This window comes from Solanum stenotomum, chromosome 6 (genome assembly GCF_019186545.1).
Source record: "Solanum stenotomum isolate F172 chromosome 6, ASM1918654v1, whole genome shotgun sequence".
Taxonomy (NCBI): Eukaryota; Viridiplantae; Streptophyta; class Magnoliopsida; order Solanales; family Solanaceae; genus Solanum; species Solanum stenotomum.
Window position 1 is genome coordinate 18972120 of NC_064287.1, and position 26068 is coordinate 18998187.

General features: G+C 36.1%; 1 protein-coding gene across 1 annotated transcript in view; it reads left to right on the forward strand.

The window, feature by feature from the left end:
- Nucleotides 1-10896, forward strand: part of LOC125867540 (respiratory burst oxidase homolog protein E-like) — a 16594-nt gene extending 5698 nt beyond the window's left edge. The window contains exons 5-14 of the mRNA XM_049548080.1: nucleotides 299-721; nucleotides 789-1172; nucleotides 1278-1373; nucleotides 1587-1702; nucleotides 6843-7007; nucleotides 7090-7249; nucleotides 7332-7520; nucleotides 7649-7777; nucleotides 7863-7941; nucleotides 10588-10896. Of these exons, the coding sequence (XP_049404037.1) occupies nucleotides 299-721; nucleotides 789-1172; nucleotides 1278-1373; nucleotides 1587-1702; nucleotides 6843-7007; nucleotides 7090-7249; nucleotides 7332-7520; nucleotides 7649-7777; nucleotides 7863-7941; nucleotides 10588-10697 (1851 nt within the window). The 3' untranslated portion in view covers nucleotides 10698-10896. The remainder of the gene's footprint in view (nucleotides 1-298; nucleotides 722-788; nucleotides 1173-1277; nucleotides 1374-1586; nucleotides 1703-6842; nucleotides 7008-7089; nucleotides 7250-7331; nucleotides 7521-7648; nucleotides 7778-7862; nucleotides 7942-10587) is intronic.
- The last annotated feature ends 15172 nt before the right edge of the window (nucleotides 10897-26068 follow it).

Consider the following 26068-nt stretch of genomic DNA (forward strand, 5'->3'; position numbering starts at 1 on the left):
CCTCGACCCCCCCACCCCAAAAAAAAAAAATTAAGTTTGTTTTTAAAAAATATTTTCAATTTCAACAATTATTTTCTACTCTAGTAAAAATAAAAGAAATTTTTCAAAAATATTTTTCATTCATAAATCAAACACTAAAAATCTTTTCCGGAAAATATTTTCTACTCACCAACCAAACATGACAAAATAAATCAAAAATCAACTTGTTTTCCAAGAAAACATTTACTAGGAAAACATTTTCCATGGAAAACATTTTCCTTCATACCAAACACACCCTAATATGTGCCTTTTCCTTCAGTTATGGCAGTTGGAAACACTTCTTCTACAAAGGGACAATTACATGAGCTACAGTAGGCCTTTAAGCACAACCAGTGTCGACTGGAGTCCAAACATAGGAACCAGCAACGCCAACAACATAGTAAAGAAAGCAAGTCGTGCCCTCAAATGCCTTGTCTTAGACAACTGGCATAGAGGCTCTATTATCTTGCTATGGTTTCTCACTATGATTGGACTTTTCACTTGGAAATTCATGCAGTATAGGCAAATGGAAGCATTTCAAGTAATGGGTTACTGTTTGGCTACAGCTAAAGGGGCTGCCGAGACACTCAAGTTTAACATGGCACTAATCCTTTTACCAGTTTGTCGAAATATGTTAACTAGGTTACGTTCAACAAGAGCCAGGATACTTATTCCATTTGATGACAATATCAATTTTCACAAGGTAAACACTCCATACCTCAATTTATCACTAGTATCATATATTCCTTAACTACGCCATTGACTTGCAGATTATTGCACATGCCATAGCTGTTGGCATAATACTTCATGCAACCAACCATTTAGCCTGTGATTTTCCCCATTTGGTTAACTCATCGCCAGAAAAATTTGCACTCGTAGCTTCTGATTTTGACAAGTTGAAGCCAAGCTACATAAGTCTTTTGACTGGTGTTGAGGGCATCACCGGTATTTCTATGGTAATTTTGATGACTATAGCCTTCATACTGGCAACACGACGCTTCAGGAGGAGCGTACTCAAGTTGCCACCCCCTCTGAACCTATTAACAGGCTTTAATGCTTTTTGGTATTCTCATCACCTTCTGGCATTGGTCTATATATTGCTACTACTACACGGAACATTCCTGTTCTTTGTCCACAAATGGTATCAGAAGACGGTAAGGACTATGAAGATAATTAGTACAAAGAAAGAAAGCATTAAATTGAAAAAAACATTTATCCAAGATTATATGTTAACAATGTATCACCAATAACTATTGCAGACGTGGATGTATATCTCCATTCCGTTAATCCTGTACATTGCAGAGAGGACTTTGAGAACATGGCGATCAGAAGACTATGCTGTTAAGATCTTGAAGGTAAGTTGCCAATGAGGCCTTCATCTCTAGCAAGCTAAGGGCAAGAAACTGATTCATGTGGTTAAATAGATGGCATTTTCATCAATTACACTTGTATTCTCGGGACAGTACAAGAAACTAGCTCCTAAAATGAAACTGTAGAACCACCTAAGAATATAGGGAGAGTAAGATGAAGAACAAGACAAATAAAGAATTGATTTTCGGACCTTACAGGTTTCTGTACTTCCAGGAGATGTCTTGAGTTTGATCATGTCAAAACCAGCTGGCTTCAAATACAAGAGCGGGCAGTATATATTCCTGCAGTGCCCAACAATATCCTCATTTGAATGGTAGGTATTGTTGTTTCACATGCAAGCTTGTCAATTTAGTGTTGTGTGATTGAATCCATGGAAGCTTGATCTTCCATGGATATGAACTTGATGAACGAGATGAACTTTGAGAGAATTTTATTATCTGAATTGATTCTGTTACAAAGAGAGTAAACACTCTTATATAGCTCACACCATCTGTACACATTACAAATGCTAACCAACACACGCCTTATTTGCCTAATGCCAAGTAGTAGTTAGTTAGTAACTAATTTTGCTTCTAGAACATTCTAACTGATTTCTAACTAACTTCTTCAATATTCCCCCTCAAGCTTTAGTCGGAGTACACATTGAAGACTCCAAGCTTGGATAGTAACATATGATGAGAAGCGGCTCCAAGACCCTTTGTTAGTATATCTGCTGGTTGTTGCTTGGTGTTAACATAGGTAGGCAGTATCATTCCACTCTTGATCCTTTCCCTTACAAAATGACAATCAATCTCTATGTGCTTTGTCCTCTCATGAAAGATGGGGTTAGCAGCTATTTGCAAAGCAGCCTTGTTGTCACAATGTAACTTTACAGGAGTTGTAACATTAACATTCAGTTCCTTCAGTATTCCAACCAGCCATATAACCTCTGCAACTACTCCAGCCATACTCCTATACTCAGCCTCTGCAGAGCTCCTGCTGACAGTGTGCTGCTTCTTTGACTTCCAGGATATGAGTGAATCACCCAACTTAATCAAGTAGCCAGTCACAGACCTTCTTGTGTTTGGACAGGCTGCCCAGTCTGAGTCACAAAATGCTTCAAGTTCTAGGCTCTTCTTGTTGCTTAATAGTATCCCTTGACCTGGATTGGTTTTGATGTATCTCACTAGCCTCATTGCTGCTTCCCAATGTGATCTTTTAGGCTGTTGCATAAACTGTGATAATACCTGCACTGTAAAGCTAATGTCAGGTCTGGTTATGGTTAGATACAATAACCTTCCAACCAGCCTTTGATAGCCTGTGACATCTTTGTACATTGGATCTTCAGTAGCACCAGTTAATTCATCATATTCCACAGTAGTCAGCTTCACATTTGCCTCCAAAGGAGTGTTTGCTGGCTTTGCTCCACTAAGGCCAGTAGCTGAGATAAGTTCAAGAGCATACTTCCTCTGATTAAGTAGTATGCCAGACTTAGATCTCATAACTTCAATTCCTAAGAAAAATTTGAGATCACCAAGATCCTTAATTTTAAATCTGCTATGCAGTGAGTGTTTTAACTCTTGGATCAGCTTCCTACTATTCCCAGTTATAAGCAAATCATCCACATATATAAGAATCACAGCAATGCTTTGACCATCTCTCTTTGTAAAAAGAGAATGATCATATGGACTTTGTGAATAACCAGCATCCAAGAGAACTTCAGTGAGCTTTAGGTTCCATTGTCGTGAAGCCTGTTTGAGCCCATATAAGGATTTAAGCAATTTACATACCTTGTATTCCCCTTGTTTTTGGAAACCTTGTGGCATTTCCATGTATACATCTTCCATAAGATCACCTTGCAAGAAGGCATTGTGTACATCCATTTGGTAAAGAGGCCAGTTGTGAGAAGCGGCTACACTGATGGTAGTCCTAACTGTGACCATCTTAGCTACTGGGGAAAAAGTCTCATGATAGTCTAGTCCCTCTTGTTGACTATATCCCTTAGCAACCAATCTAGCTTTATACCTCTCCACTTGTCCATTGGCTTGAAGCTTGACCTTATAAACCCATTTAGACCCAATGGCCTTCTTTCCAGGTGGAAGATCAACGACAGTCCAAGTTCCATTTTGCTCTAATGCAATTATTTCATCCTGCATTGCTGCAATCCACTCTTTGCTTTTAGAGGCCTCCTTAAAACTGGCAGGTTCAGATACAGTGGATAGACAAGTCAGGAAGGACTTATAAGAGGGGCTTATCCTTGAATAAGCAATGTAGTCAGTAATTGGATAAAGACAAGTAGTGTGAGCTAGCTTTTGGTTTTTGGACACAAGGTAATCCTTATGCCAAATAGGGGGCCTAATGGACCTTTGTGATCTTATGCTGGGCTGCTCAGGATTGACAGCAGCTGGAGCAGGAGCTATTATCTGTGGGACTGGATTTTCAGTGCAGTTTTCTGAGACTGATCTAGTAGTGCAATCCTCAATAACTGGTTCATTACTTGATTCATCTGTTGAATCTACAGCTTCAGTGGAGACATTATGAGATGCACTATCCTGTAAGATACCAGCTGAATCCTCAGGATGCATTTCAAATACCTCATGATCATCAAACATTGGAGACCATGCAGGAATCTGAGAAGTTGAATTTTGGGAATTTAACACTTGCTTGAATGGGAACTGATCCTCCATAAAGGTAACATCTCTGCTAACAAGAAAGGAATTGGATTCCAAATCCAGTACTCTATACCCCTTTTGAGTTTCAGCATAACCCATAAAGACAGCTTTCTTAGCTCTTGGAGCAAATTTATCAGGCCTGGGAAGTATGGAAACAAAACATAGACAACCAAAAACTCTTAAGTGATCTAGTTGTGGTTTGGTTCCATACAGTAACTCATGTGGAGACTTCCCTTGTAGGACTGAAGTAGGAAGTTTATTTATAAGGTAGACTGCAGCCTTGACACAATAACCCCAGTAAGAAATAGGAATATTACCTTGAAATTTTAAGGCCCTAGCAGTATTAAGTATGTGCCAATGCTTTCTTTCAACCACCCCATTTTGCTGGGGTGTATATGCACAAGAACTTTGATGCACAATACCAAGTGAGGAAAATAACTCCCTACATTTTGTATTCATGAATTCTGTCCCATTGTCAGACCTTAACACTTTCACCTTCATGCCAAATTGAGTGTTTATCATTAGCAAAAAATCTTTCAGTACAGAATGAACTTCAGCCTTTGAATGTATTAAGCAAGCCCAAGAGAACCTACTGTAATCATCCACAATGGTTACAAAATATTGCTTCCTATCATAAGTGGGGGTTTTGTAAGGACCCCAGACATCTACATGTAACAACTGAAAAATAGTACTAGATTTGTGAGAGCTATCAGAAAAAACAGGTCTACTTTGCTTTGCCTGAGGGCAGATATGACAGCAAGGTTGATTAGTGAGTTGATCCTGAATAGTTGAAATGTGTTGCATAGCAGTAAAAGAGGGGTGTCCAAGTCTGAGATGCCACAAAGCTGTTAGACTGGTATCCTTATTGACAGCATTGGCAACAACCTTTATAGTATCTTTCAACAAGTACAGACCACCATATTCTCTACCAATCCCAATCACCTTGCCACTTGAGAGTGCCTGCATCACACAAAAATTAGGGAAGAAACTAACACTACATGATAGGTCTTTAGTTAACCTGGCAACTGACAACAAGTTAAACTTGAAATCAGGCACATGTAGCACATCTTGCACTTTATAGCTTCCCAAAATAATAGAATTTCCAGTGTTTGTGATATGAGCCTTTTTTCCTGTTGGTAGTTGGACAGTGTTTGTCCTCTGATCACTTGGACAACTTAGTTCAGCTAATAGATCTTTAGATGAAGTAATATGATGAGTAGCTCCAGAGTCAATGATCCAACTACTTTCAGAATCAGTAGGTGTCAAAAACACATTACCTGCTAGATTAGCTTTGCATTCACTGCTATCTCCAACATCTGTACTGGTGGTGTTATGCCTCAGATTTTGCACATGATTGTATTCCTCTTCAGTGAGAGTCAATTCATCTCGATGGCCTGCATTTGAAGCATAGTTGGCATATGATCTGAAACTAGAGTTCTGATTATTGGACCTATGAGTACTTCCAGTATCACCTTGTCCTCTGTTATGAGTACTTCCAGTATCACCTTGTCCTCTGTATCCCTGGTTACCACCATAAGTATCACCTTGTTTCTTCTTGCTCTTAAAATCATTAGGATATCCTACAATCCTGTAACAATCCTTGGAGAGATGGTTCTTATAACCACAATGCTCACATGTTGTATCCCATAACTTCTTTCCCTTGAAGGTTTGTCTCCTATTTACCATCATTGTGAGAGGTTCCTTGTGGAGATCCATGACTCCTAATGACTTCTGGCTTTCCTCTTGGATAACAGTTGCATAAGCCTGATTAACAGTCGGAACAGCCACCTTAAGCAATATGTCACTCCTCACATGACTGTAGGATTCATTGAGTCCCATAAGGAACATCAATAATCTCTGTTGGCTTAAGTGCTCAATATAGGGTTTAGCTTCAGCACAATTACATAAAGGAGCTGGAACTAATACATCCAATTCATCCCATAGATCTCTTAATTTTGAATAGTAAGCTGTAACAGAATCAGTACCTTGTTTCAATGAAGATACCTCTGCCCAAAGTTGATATACTCTAGTGAGGTTGGATTTGTCGAACCTCTCCTTGAAGTCATCCCAAACTCGTTTAGCATTGGAAGCATAAACAATTGTAGTGAGTAATTCTTGAGCCACAGTGCTACTTATCCACGAAAGCACCACAGCATTACACCTTTCCCATTGAGCTGCTAAATCACCTTTGTATGTGCCTTTCAAGCATGAACCATCCACAAATCCTAGCTTGTTCTTCACCAGCAATGCAAGTCGTAGTGATCTACTCCATAATCCATAGTTCTCTGGTCCTGTGAGCTTGATCGCAATCAGTGATGTACCAGGTGTATCAGAAGAATGCAGATATAGAGGATGATTGTGTTCTAGGGTTGCTACTGTCAGGTCACCCATAGCAGTAACTTCTGTAATAAAATTGGATCTAAAAAAAAAACTATACGCAGCTTGTGAGATGATCCTTAAGTCGCTGCTCTGATACCATGTCAATTTAGTGTTGTGTGATTGAATCCATGGAAGCTTGATCTTCCATGGATATGAACTTGATGAACGAGATGAACTTTGAGAGAATTTTATTATCTGAATTGATTCTGTTACAATGAGAGTAAACACTCTTATATAGCTCACACCATCTGTACACATTACAAATGCTAACCAACACACGCCTTATTTGCCTAATGCCAAGTAGTAGTTAGTTAGTAACTAATTTTGCTTCTAGAACATTCTAACTGATTTCTAACTAACTTCTTCAATAAAGCTTATTATGTTCCGAACAGGCATTGAACATATATCTCAATATTTCTCCAGGCATCCATTTTCTATAACATCAGCACCAGGAGATGACTACCTCAGTGTTTATATCCGGATCGTAGGTGACTGGACAAAAGAACTTAAGATGGTATTCACAGAGATTCCAGTATGTGTAGTTGGTCGAGCAAAGTTCAAAGAACATGAAAATGTTGATCAAAGAGGGTAACTTTACTATTTCTTTCCAGTAATCAAACGTACATCGTGATTTCCTTTACAAGTTCTAAAAATGCTATCGACCATGCAGTTGTTTACCTCGATTGTTAGTTGATGGACCATATGGAGCACCAGCACAAGAGTATCAAAATTATGATGTCTTACTTCTTGTAGGGCTTGGTATTGGAGCTACACCTTTTATAAGTATCCTGAAGGATCTACTGAACAATACAAGAGCACATGAAAATGTGGTAAATCTTACTTCATCATAACTTCAAAGCAATAACGTTGTAAGGCTACAAGTAAATATTTTCCGTCCATGATTCTGTTCAGGATTCGAATACTGAGACCAGCGCATCAGATGATAGCTGGACAAGTTTTGCTTCTTCAAGCTCAGCATCAAGTGTAAAAAAGAAATCACAAAGGACAAGAAGTGCACATTTTTATTGGGTTACCAGAGAACCTGGATCTTTAGAGTGGTTCAAAGGAGTGATGAATGAAGTTGCAGAGATGGATCACAAAGTAGTACAAACATACTTCTTGCTACATGTCCTTAAAATGCTCCTAATTGGAATTCTACGTTAGTCGATTTCTGTTTTAATATTATTGCCATCAACTCAGTTATGTTCTGTATTCTGGTGATGGAACAGGGTCAGATAGAGATGCATAATTATCTTACGAGTGTTTATGAAGAAGGTGATGCCAGATCAACTCTCATCACCATGCTCCAGGCACTTAATCATGCAAAACATGGTGTTGACATCTTGTCTGGCACTAGGGTATGATCCATTACTAACCTCACATAGACCTTATCAAAGTGAAATCTTTTTAATTCTACCGACATTAAAACCAACTCTACTGCAGGTGAGGACACATTTTGCAAGGCCCAAATGGACTGAAGTGTTCAAGAGAATAGCTTTGAAACATCCCTACTCTACAGTTGGTAAAGAATTTCTACAATCTCAATTATGATAATTTATTAAGCACCAGCAGTTCTGACAAGTGCCCCTTCCTACATGATTTTGCTAGTTAACTTAGACCTAATGCTTATTGATTAATTCAGCAAAAATGAGACATCCTCATTCTAATGATAATCATCACATAGTAGAAGCTAATAAAACAACAAATATCAAAGGTTAGAGAAAATAGTCAAATAATCCTCTAACCTATTATCGAATTTCCAATTACACACTTATATTTCAAAGGGGTCCTATTACTATCCTTGACTATTTTAAAGTAGATTTATTTTCTCCCTGGAACATCATTATCAGACATGTGTCTTGTGGTGAAATACAAGCACTTGACACGTGTATTTCACCATTTAATAATATTTTTTTTAAAAAAAAATTCTCCTCTTTCCTCCTCCTTTCTTCCTCAATCATTTCTTCAACCCTAAACTATAATAAACACCATCTTTTACCTCAACAAATTTCTATATCTCTAACAATTTATAAGAACGAAAATTTTGGTAAGCTTTTCACCCACTCCGAATCTCTAGAGCCTAGAAGATAGTGGCCTTAATCAAATCTTTCATTCGACCAATTCAACAATCTTTTCATAGTTTTTTTTTTTACATTTCATTTGATTTTCTTCATTAGAAAATTCCAAATACACATTGAATGGGTCATGAACATTCGAGATCAAATTTAACCTCCGACTATTCCATCGTCGACTCAGATCCATTGTGGATGAGCAGACCAATTTGTAACACCAATTTGAGAAATATCTCTCTGTTCCCCATTCTTTTTCCCTCTAAAATGTTCATGATTAATTTATAATTTGAGTATTTGATTTTGATTCTTCATGGGTTTTAGGAGAACATGTAGGAACCTTCTTTAAAAAAGTAGAAAATAATGTTTTGCTTCACATTGACTTTGTTACTCTTGAGTCCATGACTTTTTTAAAAAATCAAGTAATGGGTATATATTTTTTTTTAGCAATAAATTTAACAATTTGATTTATTTTTTTAAAAAAATACAATTACTTCACATTGACTTTGTTACTCTTGAGTCCATAACTTTAAAAAAAAATCAAGTAATGGTATATTTTTATTTTTTTTAGCAATAAATTTAATTTGTTAGATATGTTCTAAATAAGTTTATTGAAAAATTATTTATACATAAAATGCATTAATTGTTGATAATTTTTATACCAAACATCCATTGATGAAGCTTCACCAATGATAATGGTGAAGAAGTTCTAGTTGTATAGATAGATAAGAAGAAAGAAAGAGAAAGAAAAAAGAAAAGAGAAAAAAACGGAAATTAAAAAAAAAAAAACAGGCAACTCACTCTATCAAAGAGAGTGAAATACACATTCCATGCCAACTTAATACTTGAAGGGTTATTTATTTCATTTTAAAGTAGTCCAAGGGGTAATATAACTCCCGTGAATTGTTAGTGTATAGTTAAAAATTCGGTAATAGATTGGGGTCATTTCGTCATTTTCTCTCAAAAGTTATATACAAGCTTGAAGAAGAATCTAAAAAATGCAGCAATATTGCTATATCCAAAGAACAAAATGGTCGTTGATTAGATAAAAACAGAGTGGACATAACTCTACAATTAGAAAGGACCTAAAGGCATAGATCAGTTATTACAGAAGTCATGAATTGTAAACTCTTCATAGTTCATGAAACATTCAAACAATTAGATCAACTAACACCAGAAAGTATTTATCTTATTGAAGCATTACAAGGTAGAACATCCAACCGGGCACTTCCCAATTAACATTGTATATTAAAAAAGAAAGAGACACTAAATATAACAGAAAAATTAGAAAGAAAAATGGGAAAAAGTAAAAGTACCTCCCTAGACTATGACCCAAATTCAGAGACACACTTTAACTAAACTAAGGACCTATTACCTCCAAACTCATTTTTTTTATAATTTTGTACACCTTTTTGACTTACGTGGCATCCAAATAAGCCAAAAGGTGTACAATATTATATATAAAATGAGTTCAGGAGGTAATAGGACTTTAGTTTAGTTAAGGTGTGTCTCTGGGATTTCGGTTATAGTCTGGGGATACTTGTGAGCAGTGGCGGAGGGAGGATTTTCATCAAGGGGGTTCAAAAAAAATTAATCACGTAAATAATATCCACAAATAAACGGGTCGGATTAAACTGATCGAATCAAGAAGAAAAGGGTTTTTTAATATTTGACTTTGTAATTAGCGGTTAAACTAATAAATCCTAAATTCCCAATCAGCGTTTTAATTTTATGGAACTAAACATCGTTTTCTGATTGCATTATTATTTTTTTAAACAAATTAAAACGTCTAAAATATAAGCTGATAAAAAAATGCCTTTGCCCGGATTTGAACACGCAACCTCGCGTGAAATAGAGCAAATTCCTGAACCCCCAACCCCACTGAGCTACGCCTTTGGTATATGTTCAAGGGGTTCAATAGTAGATATATACACGTAAATTAATATTTTAATCTTTATATATATAGTGTAATTTTTCGACGAAGGGGGTTCGAATGAACCTCCATGGTTCAACATAAATCCGCCCCTACTTGTGAGTTGTGCCTTCTCCCAAAGAAAAAAGTGCAAAATGAAACTGGAGACTGACAAAATGATATGCAGGAGTCTTCTACTGTGGGATGCCTGTCTTGGCAAAGGAGTTGAAGAAGCTATCACAAGAATTAACTTACAAGACATCCACACGTTTCGAGTTCCACAAGGAGTACTTCTGATATTACCAATTTTCATCAATAATATCCAAGTGATTTTTTCCCTTTATATTTTGTGATTATTATTTATGTGATGCATGTACATGTATATTTCAATTCAAAAATGTAAATGGATGTATCATACAAGATACTATATATGCTGAATGAGAGTTTTCTCACTAGAAAATTGTAAATGTTCATCAAAGCAATCATTTTACAGAAATACATAGGACATATTATTGTACCATAATGCACATCTTGTGTTATCTTTTCTTTTTGTTATGATGGTGTCCGGACCAGCATGCGCACTATGACTATTCACTAGCTACCTGTTACGGCCGGCCTACGTACCTCCCACCAACCTAGGAAGGAAGATTTAGGCAAATGAGAAAGAAATCATTTGTTCCCTTTGCCCCAATTTATGTAACGAAATCACCTGTTTCATCGGTCCAAATTTATGCAACACTCTTTCCTTTTAACTCCATCACAAAAATTATGACCCATTTCTATGTTTAGTACTCCCTCTAGTTCATATTAAGTGAATTGTTGAGACTTTGTTTTCATATTTATCCTTCATGTAATGAGGTTCTTAACTACTTTACATATTATAGTACAATAGTTTGGAAATAACCAAAAGGGTTGTTGACACCCAATTTTGACCGACCAATAACCCCTTTGGAAGTGCTATTCGATTAAATACGTATTTTTAAAATATATTTCATGTTTAAGATTTTAATTAATTTTATCTAAATAAAAATATATGTATTTCCAAAAATTATTAAGTTATTATAATAGTTAAACTCGAAATAATTATTTTACTCAATTGTTTTAAAATTTAAGTGATTTTAATATTTTAATGGGTAAATGGTCAAATATGTCCCTAAACTATTCGAAAAGGTTTAGATATACCCTCCGTTTAAAGTTTGGCTCACTCATGCCCTCACATTAATTTTATATTTCTTTTTCAAATTTTTCCTATTTTTTATTAATCAATTACTAATTTTTGGAATTTACCGAAAAAATAAAAATTTAAACAAAATTGTTGAAATGGGTCGGGTAGTTTATTTAAAAGGGGGGGGGGAGTTGATTTATGGGTCGGATTAGGTGTTTATGGGCTCGAATTTTTTAGGGGTATAATTGATCCCTTTCCATTTTCATATAAATGCCATGTGGTAAAGTCAAAATGACATGGCAATTCCATGTGGCATTTAAAGAATGAAAAATGAGCTGGATATGTCCAGCATGCCAACTAACTCCCATAAGGGCATATTTAAACCAAAAGTTGGACGGCGAGGGCATGAGTGAGCCAAACTTTAAACGGAGGGTATATCTAGACCTTTTCGAATAGTTTAGGGGCATATTTGACACTTTACCCTATTTTAATGTAGGTAGTATTTTAATTGGATAGCATTTCCTTAAATTTTCTCTAAATTATTTAAATTTTAGCCTATTCTGTTCTAATTCCTTTCAATTCTAGCCACTCCAATTCCAATTTATTTCAATTGTAGCCATTATTAATTTCAATTGTAGCCAACCCTATCTGTTAATCCTGACCGTCGATCTCATTTCTTTTAATCTTAACCTCTCATTTCAATCTAAATCAACGGACCGGTTCTATCAAGCTTTTATTTCCAAAAAAAGGACCAAAACCCTACAATTTTTTCCAGTCATTCTCTCTCTCTTCTCCAAAGCGTCGCTCCTCCTCTCTCTTCTTCCTCAGATCGTCGCCTCCGCAAGAACCGGCAAGCCACTAAGGAAATCAGCCGCCTCTCTCTCTCTCAATTCCACCTGCTATGGCAAACCTCCGGCGTGAACCGCTGGTAGTAACCAGCAGCCAGGCGCGCACTACAACAAATGTGATATATAACTACGAAATTATTAGCTATGATATCAAATTTGTCACTAATTATTCGCTTTTAGTGACAAAATTTACTTTTCGTGCTTAAATATATGAGACATACTTTTAGTGACGAAACAAAAAAATACGTAGCAAAGTTTCATCTACTATAGTTTACCACCAAAAAATTAATTGGCGCCATTTGTTAAGTAGTGTTAGTCACGGATTTAAAGTTATTGGTGACACATTATTTCGTCACTAATAATGTATCTAATTCATGACAAATTACTTTTTGTCTTAAAATTATTGATTTTTTTACCCAAAAAAAATTCATCTAAAAAAATATGTTGTTACAATATCGACAAATTTGAATTCATAGTTAAATATTATAAGTTTTAGCTATAAGAATTTAGCTTTAATTATGATATTTATTTTCGTCACTAATAGTATAAATAATTGGTGACAAAGATTTTATTGTCTCTAAACAATCTGTGATTTAGTGACAACAAAAGAATTGTCACAAAATATGTAATGTGTTAAATAACGACGACTTAAAATTTGTAGTGAATAATTCAACTATTTGCTACGAAAAAAATTCATAGCTAAATACAATTTTTTTTTGCTACAATTGTTCATAATTACAAGTGACAACTTACAAAAACAATAATATAAGTGCTTCATAAGAAATAGACAGAGTCCTTTCGTTAATTGGCGAGGGAAAATATTAAAACCAATGAATTCGGTCCATTTTGTAAAAATGAAAAAGTTCAATTCATGAATTTTCTTAAATTACACAATTATAAAATGCATCATTTCAAAAATACAATCCAGGTTATAAGTATCGTGACTGGGGTACGATTCTGCCACTAGATCACTAATATTTGTTGGTTTAACACTTTGTTTTTTATTTGATACACTTTCATCGATAAAGACAATAGAAAAAATAATTTCTCAAGTCTTGGTGCTAATTTTTGTGCGTGTCTATTGATTTGTGATTGGTAAACTACATAGACTAAGTCGATCTATTTGCTTCTGTCTAAAAATATGTAGATATTTAATAGTAATTCCACAAATGCACGTAGATCAACTATACAGAGATAACATCGACTTACAAACCAGTCCCAGGTGACTAGCAGCTTGGCGAGAGAAACCAACAATGACGAGCTCCGACGAGGACAAGCCATGCGGATAGCAGCAACCAGGTGACCTCCTTCCTTTCGTCTTTTCCTCATCCGACAACCCCCAGTGGAGGCGAGCAACTGCGAAACTCCAGCAGTCGGACAACAATGGCGAGTTCCGGTAGGCGGAAAACAAGAACATTTAAGCTCCGGTCAATAGCTATGAGAACAATTAAACAAGCTAATAGCTCCAGTAATTTCCCAAATTTTAGATAAAAGATCCGTCCGTCTAGGTTCGTTCTCATTTCGACTAAAATCTCATTTCATTAAAGTTCTTAGTTTTGACTGAATTTTACATGCTAGGCTCGTTCTTTATGAAAAATCAATAATGCTTAGGCAGATTTCATCATGAACATGAGTTGAGATTTTCTTATAGATTGAATCGATTCTTTATGATTTTTCGGATTTGTACCTCTTTAAAAATGCCATTTTTGTGCCCTTTAATTCAAGACAAATATTCTATTAAGAAGATAGCCTTACTCTTGCTTGCTTGATGATTCTATAATCTTTCCAATATCTGACCTTAATTGCTACTTGTAATCCCCACATAAATTGCATGAGATACGGTCGGGATCCATCTTTGTGGACCTCGAGGGATGCTTAATACCTTCCCCTCGAGGTAATTTGAACCCTTACCCGATCTATGGTTTGTTGACCTTTAAGTTAGATTTAGTTAGGCTAGATAGGGTACCCTAACGCGCTTTAATTCGTTCAGTGGCAACTCTTCATTTCATTCAAACCCAAAAGAGTTGTTAGGTCGTGCGCCGAAACCCATTTTGCGAAAAATAGGGCGCGAAAGAATGACGACTCTGCTGCGGATAACTAGGTTCTTACCATTATCTATTTCATGCTTTATGTGGGGTTTATTCGCTTTTTGTATTTTTCTTGTTGTTGTGCTATTTCCATGTCTAAGTTGTTATTTCCTTTCCTTTTATTTTTATTCCATGTCTAAATTACATATTCACTTACTTTCATGCTTAATCTTTTCCCATTTTCCTTATTTGTTATGTCCATGTTTAATCCCTATTTCCTTTCCTTATTTGCTTAATTCCTTTATGTGTTTGCATGCTTATTTATGTAGTTATTTATTTACTGCTTTCTATAACTGTTGATTTGTTACTGCTTTCCATCTACATGCTAAGTGTTTATTTCTTTGATAAACTGACATTCCGCTCATACTTCCCCCAATAGGGACCCTTTTCTTTTTCTTTTTACTTATATTTTTCTTGTAATGGTGTGTGATTTTGCACATCTCATAAATACTCCAATTCTCTTTAAATACCCTATATTAGAGAGATGACTGAGGCATGTCGAATGCGGATAGTTTTACTACCGTGGAACCATGTGCACTCTCACATAGAACCTCTTCAAGTTCGTGTCGAACCAATTCTTAGAGATCTCCATTAGATCATACATGCTGCATAGACTTTAGGTGGTTTGACCCTTGGTGTCAATTCACGCTATTAGTAGCCACCCTATCGTTTCAAGGACCCCAACACCCTTTAGACAAATTACATATTATGTGTCAATGTGATCATAATAATTAAATCAAGCCAAATTATGTCAAACGGAGTTAAGAATTTTCTTTGACTCTAAATTTCAAATTGAAAAAGTAAGGCTTGAATCAATTATGTGACGTTTATTTTTCTCTTTTAGTTATTTGTCCCACTCTGAGAGTTTTGCATCACTCATTTGATATTATAATTTTGGCTTGTTATGTGCTACCTCGTGCTTGTGTTTGATTTACTTCTTTTGCTTAAAGGTTGTCTAGTATTTGGACTTTGGCTCAACTAAGAATTTGCAATATGACAAATATATTCAATGTTCGAAAAAATTTCAATCACCCTTCTTCTCATCCAACACAAAACACCTTTTGGACTATCTCTCCTCGTTCTGTTCCTACTCACACCATCTCTCAACAAATATATCTGACACACATCAATTTTTATGTTTTGCGAAGTGAGAAATACTTGACAAAATGGAGAAGTCTAGCTAGATACACTACAACAAAAAATACATGACTTAGAGGAGAAGGTGAATGGAAGACTAAACTCAAAACCTGCTCATGACATAAGGTATGAGAAATTATGTCTGCACCCAAGAGTTTAATTGCCATCAGGATTTTAAATTCCAAAAATCAACATGTTCGACGGGCATGGAGACCCAATTGCACATCTCAAGGATTTCTGCAGCAGATTAGTTGGCTTAGAAAATAATGAACCTCTCCTGATGAGGTTGTTTATTCAAAGTTAATTAGGAATAACCTTCACCTGGTACGTCAAGCAAGACTTTGACAAATGGCTCACATGTGAAGATATGGCTCGATACTTTGTAGAGCAATATGAGTTTAACACTAAAATTGATCCTATAATGTTGGATTTGCTCAAAGTAAGTAAATCGAGTCATGAATCGTTTGATGAATATGTAATACGATGGAGAATGAAAGCTTCCAAGATACGCCATTCACTGTATGAAGAGGAGTTGGTCTAAACTCTCATCAGATCACTTGATGGTATACACTACAAAACTCTGTTCTTCGAGGGTATTTAGAGTTTCGACAGTCTAATTCGAATTGGAAAAGAATTAGAATATGGCATTCAGTCTAGAAGAATTATTGATGCACAAACTCCTCTTCAAGTCTTGAAAAAATCATTACATGAAAGGAACAAGGATGCATCAACCTCTATACCACTGAAATGAAGCAATCAGAATACTGAGAAAGTTCATGCTATCTTTGATTCATATGATATACGTTTCAAGCCTTACAATCCACGAGTATCTCAACTTAAGGTAAGGAAGTCTCGAACCTTTACTCCCTTAATGGAAACTTTGACTAGCATTTTTCAAAGCTTATGGGCTAAAGGAATTTTGAAGCCAAGAGAAGGATGGATCCCTAAGAACTCTTTTTCAACTTTGGATCTTTCCAAGAATTGTGTGTATCATTCAAATATTCAAGGTCATGACACCAAGGAATGTCCAGCATTGAAAAATAAGATCTAGAATATGATTGAAAAAGGAAAAATTATAGTGCAACAAGGACCACTAAACAACAATTGCAATCCTTCTACAGTGAATGCAATCATCGTTCAAGGAGATCCTACAGAGATATATTCGAGGCCGCTGACATGGAAGCGCAAATCACATGAAAGAAATTGAGGAGGACAAGACTTTTATGAGCAAAGTGTCTCTATTGTTCTTAGATATCATATCGAAAGCTTTATTTTTATTCTGTTCATTTCTTCCTTGTACTCATAAACTACGTTTGACCTGATTTCCTTTTTGGATACGTAGGCAACCCTTTGATGGGTCCGGTCTCTATCAAATAAATTTCTCTTCTTTCCCATGGTCATTCAAAACATTCTTTTGCAAATTCAAATCTAGGTTAATTGACCCAGCCTTGACCATAACTGTCATTCAGATTCAAAGTCGAGCTTCAATGTCCAAATACAAGACAATCACTTTTCTGAACTAATAATCCTCTTTAAGTGAAGCAGGATCACAAAATCTGTCACGCCCCGAGGCTACCCTTGGACGCGGACAAGGGACCAAGGATCACGAGTGACCCCAAGCTAACCCTGCTGGCATAATCATAAGCATACTAAATATAAACTAAAGTCATAATAACTATGCGGAAGCTAAATCATGATAAAACTAAAATGATGGGGAAATACCCATATACTAAATCTGAATATAAGAAATTGAGAGTTTGAATACAAATAGAAAGTCAAACTCTAACACTAAAGCTGAAACTAGCTATGTCTGAAATAAAGCCTCTACTGACTAGAAATGTTGGGACATGCCCCAGCTAGATGTAGAAAAACTGAAACTGAAGCTAAAAGAAAGAAAGAAAATCATGTCAGTAGTCCTCGAAGAATGAAAACTCACCACTGATGTTGCTGAACTGAAGATCGGTAATCGATCTATGCCCCATCGAGAGGACCCAATATACCCTGCCAGAGGTATAGAGGCATGCTGGCGTGATCACTAAAATAATGTCCATAGAGGGGACTTACAACCTACGGGGTACGTAGTTCTGGGACTTGAGGGTGACTGACGCTAGTCCACTAGGCTTTAAGCTTCCCATATGATTAAATAGTTAACACTTTATGACTGAAATGCTGTAATACCGGATAGCTCAAAATACTGACATGCAAACTGAGAATGCAACATTAATATATTGATAATAATGCATTCGAAAACTGAGGCATGTTTATATATAATTGAATTAATTGGCCTAGCATGTGTAATTCATGAACTAAAAGAACTACATAGCTAGGGTTCTAAGTTTATACATGAATCTGGGCCAAAACAATACTACACATGATAATATGATTTGGATCATTCTAACAACTAAAAACCCAACAATTTTTAACCGTTTAGATAACATTAAGGGAATCAAGATTCTGACTGAAATCTAGGGACCTAATGGGTGAAAGGAACCCACTAGTGAAATCCCACATATCTGGTGACGAATTTCACTAATAAATCTTTTGATTTTGGGGCAGTAACTGATGGAGACTCGATGCGTCCTTGGCTAGGGTTGCTCGACCTCTTTCTCCTCTTACGCTCTAATTTTTCTAAGTTTTGATGAATGATCTGACTTAGGTAAGTTCTAGTTATGTTTCTAGGCTAAAACTGACCAAAACCACGTAGTGTAGGGGTTAAACGATGTAGTTTAGGTGTCCAACGAATAGGGGAAAAGACTGAAACAACCCTACTTAAAAATCTGGCGGGCTTGACCACGACCACTTTCACGAACTGTGAAAGGGACCACGGACCGTGGGACCGGTCGTGGTCCTTGGCCAGTGGTTGTTGATTTTTGAGGTCCTAACCACGAGCCCTACCATGGACCGTGAAGGTCCCCGTTGTCCTCACTTGGGTTGGTGGTCTGATGGCTCAGGTTTGGGGGTTTACTGGTTGGCCTTCTCGGATGCCCCCACGACCTATCGTCAGGACCACGGACTGTGAACGTCCCCGTGGTCCTTACTTGGGCGAGGGGCAGTCCACCTCTACTGCCAAGGGGCTGAGTCCACTGGCAGCCCCTTGAAGTCTATAAGAGGAAGGTGATAACTATTATTGTAGGCGAACTCTATAAGAGGAAGGTGATCATCCAAACTACCCTTCAAGTCTACCACACAAGCTCTCAACATGTCCTCTAAGGTTTGAATGGTACACTCTGCCTAACCATCCATCTGCGAATGAAATGTTGTGCTAAGGTTAACCTGAGTACCAAGCTTGACCTTTCTGAAATGACCTACAGAAATGAGAGGTAAACTGAGGACCTCTATCTGAGATGATAGACAAAGGAACCCCATGCAATCTAACTATCTCATTAATGTAAAGCTTGATGTAATCCTCCACCGAATCTGTAGTCTTGACAGCCAAAAAAATGTGCAGACTTAGTATCTCTGTCAACTATCACCCAAATGGAGTTATGCTATCTGCGAGTACGAGGTAAACCTGTTATGAAGTCCGTGTTGATCACTTCCCACTTCTAAGTAGGAATGTTGATCTCTTGAGTCACACCTCCTACTTTTTGACGTTCTACCTTGACTTGCTGACAATTGGGGCACTTAGCCACGAAATTGCTATATCCCTTTTTATACCATTCCACCAAAAGACTTCCCGCCGATCACTGTACATCTTAGTGGTGCCTGGATGAATAGAATATCTGGAGTTATGGGATTCTGCAAGAATCTGCTATCTCAACTCACCCACCTTAGAGACGCATAATCGACCCTGATAACGAAGCACACCATCTCCCCCTTGGGAGAAAACCTCAACTCTCTGCTGATGGACTGCACCCTTTAGTTGAAGCAATATCAGATCAATGTCTTACTTTTTTAACCTCCACTACCAATGTAGATTCTGACGCATTCTGAACTGTTACACCACCATCTGATATGCTCATAAGACGAACTCCTAAGCGAGCAAGTCTGTGAACATTCTTCGCTAGTTCCTTTCTTTCTTCCTCAACATGCGCTACACTACCCATAGATAGTCTTATAAGAGCATCTGCTACTACATAGTCTTACCAGGATGGTAATGGACACTCATATTGTAATCTTTGAGGAACTCTAGCCATCTCCTCTGGTGAAGATTCAACTCTTTATGGGTGAACACATACTGAATGCTCTTATGGTCTATGAACACATCTATGTGAACACCATACAAGTAGTGTTTCCAAATCTTAAGTGCAAACACCATTGTTGAAAGCTCGAGGTCATGAGTTGGATAATTCTTCTCATGCACCTTAAGCTGTCTAGAAACATAAGCTATATCCTTGCCTCGCTGCATCAACACACAACCTAGGCTGACTATGGACGCATCATAACAGATCACATAACCGTCTGAACCCTCTGGTAGAGTCAAAACAGGAGTTGTAGTATACCTAGTCTTTAGTTCTATGAAACTCTTCTCACAATCATCTGACCACAGAAACTTGACCTTCTTCTGCGTCAACTTAGTCATTGGAGAGGCTATTGATGAAAATCCTTACACGAACCTTCTGTAGTAATCTGCTAAACCCAAGAAACTTCTGATATTTGTCGAAGAGGTAGGTTTGGGCCACTGTTTTAGTGCTTCTATTTTCTGAGAATCCACTCGGATCCCTTCGCTAGACACAATGTCACCAAGGAAAGCAACAAATTGCAACCAAAACTCACATTTGCTAAACTTAGCGAATAACTGGCGATCTTTGAGAGTTTGCAGAACAACCCTCAAATGATTCACATGTTCTTCCTCATTCCTAGAGTAAATGAGGATATTATCAATAAAGACGATAACGAACAAGTCCAAGTACTACTTGAACACCCTGCCATCAAATCCATAAAAGCTGCAGGAGCATTGGTTAGTCCAAATGACATAACTACAAATTCATAATGAACATACCAAGTTTTGAAGGCTGTCTTCAGAATGTCACTATCTCTGACTCTGAGTTGATGATAACCGGATCTGAGGTCTATCTTTGATAAATGGCTAGCACCTTGAAGTTGGTCAAACAAGTCATCAATCTTGGGGATGGGATACTTATTCTTGCTTGTGACATTGTTCAACTTTCTATAATCAATGCACATCCTGAGAGAACCATCTTTCTTCTTCACGAACAACACTGGTGCACCTCATGGGGAAATATTGGGTCTGATGAAGCCCTTATCTAGAAGGTCTTTCAACAACTCTTTCAATTCCTTAATCTCAGCTGGAGCCATTCTGTAAGGAGGAATAGATATAGGCTGGGTATCTGGAAGGAGATCAATTCCAAAGTCGATTTCCCTTTCAGGAGGAACTCCGAGAAGATCTTTTGGAAACACTTTTGGAACCTCATTGACTACGGGAACTGACTCAGAGCTGGAATCCTTAACCCAAACTAGATGATAGAGATAACCCTTAGAAATCATCTTTCTGGCCTTAAGGTATGAAATGAATCAACCCATAGGCACTAAGCTACTACCCTTCCATTCTAAGATTGGTTCGTCTGGAAACTGAAAATGAACAATCACTACAAAAAAATGTTTAATTTGTAGCTGTTAACTTGTGGGAGTTTTTAGAAATCCCACGTATAATTCAACATTTTCTTTTGACCCCCACAATATAAAACTTTTTGTGGTGGTTTTATTAAGGAGGTTAGAAAATCACCACAATTTAATATTATTTGTGGCGATTATCGACCCCCAAAAATTTGTTAAATTCGTTACTTATTTATTTTATTTTAATCTTTTTTAAAATTATATAATACAATACATTTTATATTGAAAGTTAATTTCATCATATATTCACACCCTTTTCCTTCTTCATTTTAACTTGATTGTAATTTTTTGATCCTCTATTTCTTTTATCTATTAAAATATTTTTTGAATATTTTTTTTTACTTTGTAGATGTAATTTCACTTCAACATTTTATCTAATATGGTTATACTTTACTTTGTATTATTTAGTGATTTTGGTTATCATAACACAAAATTTTAAATTTTATAATTATCAAATTATATATATATATATATATATATATAAAACTCAAATGTCAAATAAATAGTCATTTGCTTTTATATTTATTTTGTTTGATTTTTTTTAAGTTTATTTAAGCTTTTATAGTACTTGTTGATTTCTTAAGGTGAAACATTTTAATTAATAATTAATAAAAATTTAAAAATAAAAGCTTGTTCTATGTAATAAAAAAAAATCTTTTTATCTTTTATTTTGACCCAACTCAACCAAAACTTAATACCTCTCCCTCCAAAATATTTAAAAAGCTTAAAAATATAATTAATTTCCCCCTAAAAACCTTTTAAATCCAATCAAAATGAAATAACTACCTCTCCTTCCCACCCATTCCTACTAAAACACGCACACACACATCCCATTTCCTTTCCCCTTAACCCATTTCTCTTTCTGTAACTCCCTCTCCTCTCCTTAATCCCTTTGCCTCTCTCACTCTTCTTTACTTTATTTTTTGTTTCATTTTTGTGTGTGTAAATTTGGTAATTACTTCTTCTTTTTTTGATGTAGGCATTGCAAAGTGAAACAAATGGTAAATAACTATTTGAGTATAAAGGTAATTCTTTGTTAGGTGAGTTTGATGATTCATATTAGAATTTAGAATTTATAGTATTATTTAATTTATAGGCATTTTTTATTTTGCAAGTTGATAAAATTTAATGTATCAATAATTTTACACATTGCAGGATTTGTTTAAATTCTCACCACATCGTAAAGTAATTCATACCCAATCTTTGATTGATTTATGGTAAGCCTCAATTTTATTTTTATTTAGTTAAGGATGATGTTATCATTCTACTCTTGATTGGATTTGACTATTACAAATTAAAGGACGATTTTGCATATTAGATTGTGATCGATAGCAATATAACTTATTCAATACGGAAAATTGTTGAAGTTATAATTATTTTTTTGGTAAATGAAAAAACAAGATAAGGTCAAAGAAGAAAGTCTAACTTGTAAATTATCAAAAGTTAGAAATATTTGAACCAACATGTTAAATAGAATGAGCATCTTTACATGATTTTGAAAAATATAAATTTAGTTTGTGCTTACACAGGAATAGTCATGAAGTCATTATTATTCACATTATTATTAATATTATTATTATTATTATTATTATTATTATTATTATTATTATTATTATTATTATTATTATTATTATTATGGTATAAGAGAGAACATCAAATACATAATCTTATAATTTTTTGTCAAATCAAAATTTTATATGAATTTATGTTTGAAATGAATTGATGTTTTTATCATGTACAAAGATGTATGTATCAATATATGTTTATCTAATTATGTATAATGTTTTCATTGTTTCAGATGCGGAGATTGAGCTTATTTCACTTTGGATAAAAATATTGCATGACAACAACTTAAATCACCAAACAAATGCATGCTATAGAATATTTCGATATTTATTTTGATGTAGATTTTAAAGGATTTAAAATTGTAATGTTGAAGTTGTTATAAAAAAGTTTGGATTATTTTTATTTGATATCATTTGAATTTGTGAAACTTATTAATACAAATTTATTTAATGAAATTTGATTTGCTTTAAATGTGTTATTTACAAAAATTATTCATTCTTTTGAAGACCTGATGAAAATCAAATTCCACATTTATTGTTAAAATAATAATAATAATAATAATAATAATAATAATAATAATATAATAATAATAATAATAATAAATTGTAAGATTCCACAAATCAAATTATATATTTAAATATTAATTTCATGTCATGAAAAATTTAAATTCACGCAAAATTAATTTTTAAAAGATTGAGATCATACTGTGAAGATTCTAAACTGTCACAAAATGATACTGAAAAACCTCCTCAAATTAAAAGTCATTTTGTGGGGAGCGTCGTGGAGGTTTACTAAAACCGCTGCAAATATGCTCGTGGCAAGGGTAATTGTAGCGTTTTCAGAAATCGCCACAATTTAATTTGTGGGATCCAAAAGCCGCCATAAATTGATAAAATAACCCCCATAAATTGAGCATTTTTTTGTAGTGAATCCTAGTTCTACAATCGAATGAGGCATAACAAGAATGTAACCAATCCATGTCTAGAATGACATTGAAGTCTACCATTTCTAACTCTACAAGATCTGCTGAGGTGACTTTCTGCGAGACTGTGATAGGGCAATTTCTGTATACCCGTCTAGCTATAACTAGGTCACCGACTGGAGTAGAGACTGAGAAGGGTTCTGAGAGAGTTTCTGGACTAACATCAAATTTGACTGCTATATAAGGAGTTACAAAGGAAAGAGTAGCCCCTGGGTCTAAAAAAACATAAACATCTAAGTCAAAGACTCGTAACGTACTAGTGACTACATCCGGAGAGTCTTCATGATCCTGGCGAGCCTGAAGAGCATACAACCAGCTTTGGCGCTGACCGCCACCTGTACCAGATGAGTTACCCTGCTGAGTCGGGCGACCCGCTAGTGCGATTGAAGTTGTAGACTGAGCTCTACTATTGTTACCTTCTTGACCCTGTTTAGAAGGACAATCTTTCAACCTATGACCAGACTGACCACACCCAAAGAATCCTTCCTTTCCTGCAAGGCACTCGCCCGAATGGTTCTTAGAATACTTAGGACAAGTTGGGTAGGTTCTGGTGCCTGAAATACTACCTTGAGACTTAGAGCCTGATGCCCTACATTTCTAATCATTACTGAACTTGAAGGATGGAATACTAGCTGATGAAGGTGTTGGAGTTGAAGACATCTGCTAAAACTGCGAGCGATTTCCACCACCCGATTTCTGTTGAGAATAGTCATAGTTGCCTGTCCTATCTCCTTGGCCTGTTCCCTAAGCTTATCACCCTCAACCTGCTAAGCATGAGTCATAAGCCTGGAGATGTTCATATCATCAAGTAACATAACATTCCTACACTCTATTTTCACTAGATCGGATACCCCATACATGAACTTGTTCATTTGAGCCCTGGAATTGCCCACCATGTGAGGAGCATACCTAGAGAGTTGGGTGACTTGTGTCCATACTCTTGGACCATCATAGAATCCTACCTCAAATTCATAAACTCCTGAGCTTTTGCCTCCCTCAACTCTCTTGGGAAGAACCTATACAAAAAGGTCTTAATAAAGCATTTCCAATAGATAGGAGCTGCATCTGTACCCCTGTTCTCTTTTCACTGAGCATACCGGATATGAGCTACATTCTTAAGCTGGTAGGATACTAACTCAACTCGATCATTCCCAGTTACCTGCATCACTCCCAAGATCTTCTTGACCTCATCAATGAAGCATTAGGGATCCTCACCAATCTGTGATCCTAAGAACTCAGGCGGATTCATCCTAACGAAATCATGAATTTTAGCTGCAGCTGACCCAACATTAACATTTGCCAAAACTAGAACCTGCTGATTATTCTGGTTGGTCACACTCTGAGCCAACAATTGGATAGCGTTACGAAATTCAGCATTCGAAACTTCCTGATCTGGGACTGAAGGAGATGCATTTGCATTTCTACCATTCACATTCCTTCCATAAGCCCTACGAGGAGGCATGATCACTGAAAGCGCATAACGAAGGATTAGTATGAGGAATTAGATCATACCTTATGCATGATAAGAGTAACAAAGAAATTGGAGTTTTACCTATAACACTTTGCAACCTCCTTCTCATTAGATGTGGTGCATTTCACACCCATGAAAAAGACTCTACTTAGTGCGGCTTTTCAGACATCCTCTAACTATTAAACCTAGGTCTCTAGTACCAAGTTCGTCACGCCCCGAGGCTACCCCCAGACACGGACACAGGACCTAGGATTACGAGTGACCCCAAGCTAACCCTGCTGGAATAATCATAAGCATACTAAATATAAACTGAAACCATAATAACTATGTGGAAGCTAAATCATGATAAAACTGAAATGATGGGGAAATACCCATAAACTAAACCTTAATATAAGAAACTGAGAGTTTGAATACATATAGAAAGTCAAACTCTAACACTAAAGCTGAAACTAGCTATGTTTGAAATAAAGCCTCTACTGACTGGAAATGCTGGGACATGCCCCAGCTAGATCTAGCAAAACTAATACTAAAGCTAAAAGCAAGAGAAAAAAATCATGTCATTAGTCCTCGAAGAATGAGGATTCTCCACTAATGCTGCTGATCTGAAGATTGGGAACCGATCTATGCGTGATCTGATTGCTGAGGACCTGAACCTACATCATGAGAAGATGTAGCACAGAGTATGCGCCAGTACTTGAAAGGTACTGAGCATGTAGGATAAATTAAAGCTGAATAATAACATAATTGAACAGGCAATAAAGCAATAATATAATCTGAACATGGTAAGGATACTGAAAGTATTGAACAGAACTAAACTGAATGCAATGACCAAATT